Here is a 7921-nt window from a genome sequence, read left to right on the forward strand (position 1 = left end):
AGCCGACGAAATAATGTCGTCGGCTAAAGTCTGGACTATAGCCGACGAACAATGTCGTCGGCTAAAGTCTGGACTATAGCCGACGAAATAATGTCGTCGGCTAAAGTCCGGACTATAGCCGACGACTTATACGTGTGTTGTCGGCTAAAGTCACCACAGACGAGCTTTTCCCGACGAAATCTTAGCCGACGAAAGGTCGTCGGCTAAGATCTTAGCCGACGAATTAAGCTGACAGGCCGACGAAAAATTTTCGTCGGCTAAAGTGCTTGTCCTAGTAGTGATCTCTCCCTATTCGATCTCTTCTAAGTTTTAAATAATCATTGTTTCATTGTTCTTAATCGGTTACCCATTTAATTGCAGCTGATAGCCTCTAGCTCTCTTCCTCCAGCCATGGGCAAGTAAGTTATATCGGAGATTCAAGTCTATTAATCTCTTGCTGATAATCTCTATGCTGAAACAAGTCGCAACAATATGTTAATCTTTCCAAGGTCAGCCTCTTTTTTCAATTTCTAATTAGTGATTATTGAGATTAGTAATTAATCGATGGGTGTTCCTTATTTCCTACATAATTATATGAAATTTTGTGTATAAATTATATTTTAGTATCTTTTTTATTTATTAAAAATAAATAAATATATAATTCTGTTTGCCGTGTGCAAACCGTGTCAGAAACTCAGTTTTTGAGTTTTACCGTATCGCGCAAATGTCCGTGTCCGTGTCCGTGCAACCTAGTTATTATCATTATACTTTGTTATCGCTTTTCAAAATGTCCCATAGCACATAATAACACACATCATTATAGTATATCATTTTCATGTTATCCACTGAAGGGACCTCCCATTATTTATTCCAGAAATGGATCGTACCTCCCATTGTTCTTCCTAAAATGGACCTCCATAAGTGATGATGTACGAATTGCATCTTTGGAATTAGAATTGAACTGGTCCGAAAGAGACCTCGCAGCTACACGTACGGTACTAAAATCAAAATGATACGTAGTTGCATTTCGTTCTCGAATAAAGGTGGTTGAGTCAATTGAGTGATAAGATTTTCATGTAATATTGTATTGTAAATCATACGTAGTTGAATTTTGCCCTCGAAAAAAAGTGGTCGAGTCACTTCACTATTTAAGGTGTGTTCGTTAAAGGTTTGATTTTTTTGTTTTCTTTTCTTTTTTCATATAAGTTTCACAATAAATTCGTTACCTGGATTTCTCGAGAGAATTACCTTTTTTTCTTTGTTTGAGATGAAAGAATTACCTGACTCGGTAAAATAACCATAGCGATAAAACGAAGAACAAATTCACAAAGCTAATACGTGTACCTAGTCCCGTCTTCTTCTACGCCACGCCACACTCGTCGAATAACTGTATAAGCTTCCAAAATTATGATCACCTAATCCTCGACACGTGTCCTCCCCGGTGTCGACACAAGAACCATGAAGCTCTCTGAACCCTCCACCTAGCCTTTCTATTTTGCCACGCGTCAGGTTCCAGAGCGTCGGCCAAACCCTATTTGAGCCGCACCGGAAGCTGCTTATTCGTACAGTTTTCTTCGAAAAAATTCAGACAAGATTTTTGCAGCGAAAGAAAAAGAAGAAAGTGAAAATGCAGTCAATCAAGGAAGCCGCGGCCAATGTTTCTGCCTCAGCCAATTCTGGTATGGAGAAGACCAAGGCCACCATGCAGGAGAAGGTCAGTCTTTTCTCTAAAAGATTAGTGATGCATATATAGATTCTCATACTTATTTTGCATCATTCAAATCATTGATGAGAAATATGTTGTGTTATGTGCAGATGGAGCAGGTGAAGGCACATGACCCGATCCAAAAGGACATGGCAACTCAAAAGAAAGAAGCGCGGATTGCCGAGGCTGAGCAGCAGAAGCGTGAGGCGATGGATCACAACGCTGCCGCTAAACATGGAGCTACCCCGACTGGATCCACCGGTTACGGATCAGGACCGACGAACTACAGCACCGGCGGAGCAGGAACAGCCACATATTCAACCACCGGAGCTACTGGGCACCACACCGGGCTCAATCAGATGTCGGCACTGCCTGGACATGGGACCGGGGCGCCGACTGGCCAGGTGGTGGAGGGTGTTGCCAATGCGCATCCTATCGGAACAAACACCGGCACGGGGAGGACTACGGCACATAACCCCCATGTGGGTGGTAATGCCCCTGGGTCGTATGGGACTGGCGGGACATCTAGTTAGATGGACGGAACCTGCACGGCATGGATCAAGTCATGGACGCTAGCTAACCTGTTTTTAAGGGTTAATATGCATGTCGTGTGTGCCTGTGTGATTTCTTTTGTTTCTGTTTTTGGCTTTTGAACAAATGGTTTGGTACGTGCAGGTCATGTATGTTGTTGTATTCGCAAGTTCAAGTGAATAAGATTGATACTTACATACTAACAGGCTTTCTTTTGTATTATTAGTTGATCTACGTAGGTGATAATCTATGTTTGGGGTAAAATTCAAACAATAATTTGGCTCCTTGAGCCTATATAAATTGTACACGCGTACGGATAGAACACAAGTTCATTTATAATGAACCATACTAGAACCAGATGCAACCGCACGTTTGATTCTCTTAAATTTTGATATTGTTCTAATATATAGAATGAAGGATTAATAAGCTAAACCGATCTAAAACCTATTGATACTTGTATGCTGCAGGTTTTGTGAGCTTGCATACATTTAGGACTTCAGGTTATCCGAGTGGGTAAGGGTAAAAAAATCAAATGTAAAAATCAAATGTTTTCGAGTAGGGTTTTCTGGAATGTATTAATAAGCTAGACCCATACTGCGAGTTGTTTGGATCATCAATTTTAACTTTATTCAAACGACTGGGTTTTCTAATGTTCTGCATTGCTGAAGCCATGAACCCATAAGATACGCAGCGGCCATGGTGGATTAAAAGAAGAGGAAGAGAGAAGCCAAAACACACACTAGTTGAACATGAGTGGAAAGATTGATTGAAGTAGTTGTCTATTTACATAAATTAGTTAAGCTGTAAATTGTACGCTGATACCTATAAGTTACGCGACCCTTTCAAATAGTATGGTTACATATGATCAATGTTAATCCTAATTAATCTCTATTTGTATGATAAACAGACTTTGAGGATGCATCTACGATTGCGTACGAGAAGAACAATAAAAGATGTATACACATTACACTCGCATGTTAGCAAATTCTGACGTTTTCTGCTCAAGCAAAAGTCATTTGTATGATTTATGTAAATATTTTAACAAGTTACAGAGGTTGAATCTGGCATACTGAACAGGACCTAATGTGATACTTGAGCATTGAATCTGGCATCTCTCCATCCCGTTACAGATGTTGTACTTGGTATGCCTTTGGAACCAGAGGAGGAAGGATGAATGGCATCGGAAAACTCTCTCCCGGCCTATCTGTCAAGATATGGATGACGAATGGCAGGCTACAAATTAAAGGTGAACGGTGGGATAAAACTTATCAAAGCATGTAGAGTCATTAGAAAATCAACCTACTCTTAGTGTCGAACTAGAAAAGTTGGCCGCGCGTTGCTGCGGCTGTGGGATTTGGTACCGCAACAGGCTCTGATTTTGTTTTCTTTGTCAAGGGAGGGACTAACATAGTCATCAACTTATTGTTAAGTTTACTGTGAGAATGCATTGTGATTTTCTTGTTTCAAGTATCTGCTCCATAATTACAAAATCGATTACAAAATATTGCTAGTATTATGATAACAGCAGGGCATCCACATTGTTTATCGAAAATAGTGAGATGCCTATAGCAAAGATATATATTGGCTACATGGTATCGCTCTAGCAGCTACTGTCTTTGTTTTTAGAGATCAATATCTATACTAAAGTCTAAAATACAGAAGCTGATTAGGTTCTTGCTTCAGCTTGAGAAGCTTGATCCATCCCTGTACATGAATGATCTGTTTTGGCAGAATGTTTTGATGTTTTCTTTTCGACAACGATGCTCTCGCATGAGCAGATTTGTGGCTTGATCATTTCCATCCTTGATCAGAAGCATAACCTTCTAGCTGTGATGCCTGTGAAAAAATGAACTGCAGTTTTCCTCTGCATATACACAAAGCAGATATAGTGAGGCTAACTAAAATCTATATGCTGAATACTATTTTAAATACACAAATTACTATTGTCCAATTGATTGAATAACGCACAGGGCATATCATATTGCGAAAGAGTTGAGAAAAGTTTCGCAAAATACATCCCAGAAATCATCTTCTCAAAGATCTGGAGAACAAAACAAAAGCCCTGGTCAAATCTATATCAAATTAAACCATCTACCATAAGTCAAACATGTAAAGATAACTTTGTAGTTACCTGCTCTCCAGGGTTCAAACTGTCGGCATCAAGAGCCTGATCATATTGTGTAAGGGGAAGGTGTGATGAACGAAAGTTACCCCACTCCATGTTGATGGCCTATTCATGTAAGTAAAAATGATTAGCTCTGCTCTAAGTGGACAGAATGTAACCATGGCACCAGGCACCAACATAAAATTTCCTTTCCCAGAAGGTAAGGGCTATTGAGAGACTATAGTTTCATTTTGACAAATGCTGTTTGGTTTACATATAGGCATGTGTGACCATTCAATCATACACCAAAGAATACTCATAAGAAAATTCGTAAATTACAATTGAGGAAAAGGATTTTTTTATTAATGCTCTTTATTTGTAATGTCCACACTCACAGTTATTAGTGCTCTTTATCATTACGGTTAACCCAATGACCACAATCAATATACAATAAAACCAAACTCAAATTGCAAGCACCCCGTCTGCTGAGTAAGTAAATGAAATGAACAAAACACAAAAACAAACCAACCTAGAGACCTAAACAAACTCAAATTGCAATCACCCCATCTGCCGAGTTTATAAATGAGAAGGAGACAAACTATCCAATGAACTATCACACAATTTGTAACCTATCACCAAGTGTATAAAAACCCAGACATCAACATTGTAATTGAGAGGCAATATCTTAAGTCAGTGAGGCACATGTGAAGGGATACTGGCACGAAAAACCTGTGTAAAACAAAAATAGCATAAGAAGCTTGGCTAGAGTTAGGGACCCTATAACTCCATTGAGTACCTGAACCGCTTGAAATATAAACAATACAGCTTTCTCTTTTACATGTCGTCATATTATCATACTAAATTTTATGATTCACATTTGTATCCAAAAAGGAAGAAACAAAAAAAGAAAACAGACAATCTTGCCTAAAAAAATAAGACAATGGATTAGATTAGCTCTGATAAATCAATTATTTGGTAATCAAAAAAAAAAAAATAGTTCCATTACACTGAACACCAATATTGTGTAGAAATAATAGCGCTTCAAAACCTACTCAACACTGACAACCTCACATAGTTAAACTATCAATCCAGAATGACTGAACACCAATGCATCAGAAAAGTCCATACCTTCACAAAAATATTATTTGCTTAGGACACAATGAATCAAACTCAAAAAGGACAAATACCATTATTAACGCTTTCTGGCCTTATTAAAGAAATGGGTGGCAGCTGCTCAAGAATTAGACAGCAAAAAGTAATTAAGATGATTGTTCAAGCTCAGCAGGCCTCAACTGAGAGCTACTGTGAATTCCCATCTTGATATATACCTTGATTATGTTCATGTAAAGCTAGAAACTGAGCCTTTTAATTTTCTTTAGAATTTTTCAAACTGTAACCTCTATTGTAATGAGGCTCCCTCAGGCTCCTAGAATAGGAGGCATTGCAGTAGGAGAAAAGGCAGACTTGATTATAATCTTCATCAAACTTCCTAAATCTCATGTTCTCTATAACTTAGGGGACTTCAGCAACTCACCAATATCCAAAGAAGCAAACTTTTCACATTAAATTATCATATTTTGGCACCCAAGAGTTGAGATTGTGCAAAGTTTCACAGACAAAGAGAAATCCATAACTTTAGAATCCTATAATCCCCAAACCCATATTTAAATGACAGAAGCTAGGTAATCAAAAGTAATAACTGATACACAGGTATGAAATATAAAAATTCCTAGAACAGTGCAAATGAATGCATAATTTGATGCTAAATGAAACCCCAGACAATTCAAACTGAAGCTAAGAAGCAGAAAATCAAACAGAGCAAACCTAAGCCTTATCTCTGCAAACAGATATGGAAGAGAAAAAGAAAAGGGTTAATGCCAAACACTGTATTGATTTCTACGTACATGAAATCAATACAATGTATTAGTTGTGGATATGTTCTTACCAATCAGTATGCAAGAAACTAATGTGATCAGTTAACATAGACAACAATGAAATCAAACAGTATATAAATATAAAAGGAACTAATGTGATCAGTTAACATAGAAAATCTATTAATTAGAACTAAATATTTAACCAAGTTGGGTGATTCTAATGTGATCAGTTAACATTCACTATCATAAATACTAAAGTAAAAGACTACACACTCTGCAAGAATCTACAAAACCTTTACATAGATAACAATGAACAACTGCAAGGCACTAAAACTGTTCAAACAACCAAAATGAAACTGATGATCATATAATCAATTGTCATGATATAAAAATATAGTAATCACATTTTAGTGATCAACCAAATCTAGGGGCGGAGAAAACAACTGCAAAACTACTTGATTCTAACCAAGCTTGGAAATCAGCTGGAATCCTTGATGGTCTGGTTTACTTAGGTTAGTGAAGCTACTCAGACATACATTCTCAGATCATATGGTATCCAGAATTCCGCACACAAATGTTAGAGCCCTAGCTTTTAATGTGCTTGAAAACTTTTACAACAGCACCTAGATACCAAACCGAATAACACCAATTGAAAGCAGGAAAAAAAAAAATCTAGAACCGAATAATGCATCCAACTATTACCAAATCTTCAAAACGGACAGAGCGACCTGAACTGATGAGGAAGGGAAGGATTGACTTTGATTTGGAGCATTAGAAGTGAGTCGGCATTTGTTTTGGGCCCAAAACAGTTTTGGGCTGATTGGGATAAATGTCAGAAGAAAGGTCTGAGGCCACTGCTACAGTAAATAAACAGTGTTTTACCAACTCAGAATTAGTATATTGTAAATGGCATCCCCCCTCTGTTATATGTTGTCGGAAAATAGGGAAGAAAAAAAAAAAAGCGACTTGGGCTTTTAGCGGGCTAGACGAAGATGTTCCACATCTAGGCAGTCTAGGTCGTGATGTGTCTAGACCTAACGGGTAACGGGCATTGGGAGGAACTTCCTCGTAGCTAATAAGAACTTCAAAATGAAGAAACTTAAAATTGATTTCAAGCCTTGTATTCCAGTCCCAGACTGACTAATTAGCCCATTAAGGTTGTGTCGTGCTTCGAAACCAACCACCCAAACTAAGGCTGTAATACCTTGTACCTAAAAGGTTTATGTTCGGGGTTATGAGTTACCGCAAATTTTTCTTTATTCGCGCTCGGAGATTTAAATAGTGACTGCTTAAGGTTGTTTTCGAGTTTTTTTTCTGAACACGGTAAATAGTGGATTTAATACTCCGAAGTCGTGGTACACATTTATACGAGCTCACCGATATGCCCGGATTATTTTCTAGAGCGACGAGCTATGTTCTTTGAATTTATGAAGTTTATAATAAATTTTCAATTATTGTAACCGTTTTACCGTAAAGGACTCAGAAAGTTGACTTTTCGTTAAGTCGATAATTTGGGAAGACTTCCTTCATGGAAGTCGTAGAGGACGTTAATACGAGTTCGTGGACACGTGGCACGCTCAAATCGGAGTTAACGTGAAAAAGTTATCAAATAAAAAAGTAAATTTTGAGTTGGTAAAAGGGGGGTAAAATTTAATAGGTATTTTCTTGTTGGGGTTTTAAATTGGACCGGGTGTGGAGCAGCCTAACACACCCACCTCTCTCTCTCTC

The 7921-nt window shown here is 38.0% G+C and overlaps 2 protein-coding genes across 2 annotated transcripts in view; one reads left to right on the forward strand and one right to left on the reverse strand.

Moving 5' to 3' along the window:
• Positions 1 to 1547: 1547 nt before the first annotated feature.
• LOC101291072 (18 kDa seed maturation protein-like) lies at positions 1548 to 2622 on the forward strand. Its single transcript, XM_004304319.1, has 2 exons — positions 1548 to 1693; positions 1795 to 2622. The coding sequence occupies exons 1-2, from the start codon at positions 1607 to 1609 to the stop codon at positions 2215 to 2217; spliced, it is 510 nt and encodes a 169-aa protein (XP_004304367.1). The 5' UTR covers positions 1548 to 1606; the 3' UTR covers positions 2218 to 2622.
• Positions 2623 to 3675: 1053 nt separating this feature from the next.
• The window catches only part of LOC101291357 (hexokinase-like), a 4928-nt gene continuing 682 nt past the window's right edge, over positions 3676 to 7921 (reverse strand). Inside the window, exons 3-5 of the mRNA XM_004304320.1 lie at positions 4347 to 4445; positions 4184 to 4256; positions 3676 to 4079 (exon numbers count right to left, since the gene is read on the reverse strand). Coding sequence (XP_004304368.1) covers positions 4078 to 4079; positions 4184 to 4256; positions 4347 to 4445 — 174 coding nt within the window. The 3' untranslated portion in view covers positions 3676 to 4077. The remainder of the gene's footprint in view (positions 4080 to 4183; positions 4257 to 4346; positions 4446 to 7921) is intronic.

This window comes from Fragaria vesca, linkage group LG6, assembly GCF_000184155.1.
Source record: "Fragaria vesca subsp. vesca linkage group LG6, FraVesHawaii_1.0, whole genome shotgun sequence".
Taxonomy (NCBI): Eukaryota; Viridiplantae; Streptophyta; class Magnoliopsida; order Rosales; family Rosaceae; genus Fragaria; species Fragaria vesca.

Coding starts and splice junctions, on each gene's coding strand:
- LOC101291072 (XM_004304319.1), top strand. CDS start 1,607: ATGCAGTCAATCAAGGAAGCCGCGGCCAATGTTTCTGCCTCAGCCAAT. Junction 1,694..1,794: donor AGGCCACCATGCAGGAGAAG/GTCAGTCTTTTC, acceptor TGTTATGTGCAG/ATGGAGCAGGTGAAGGCACA.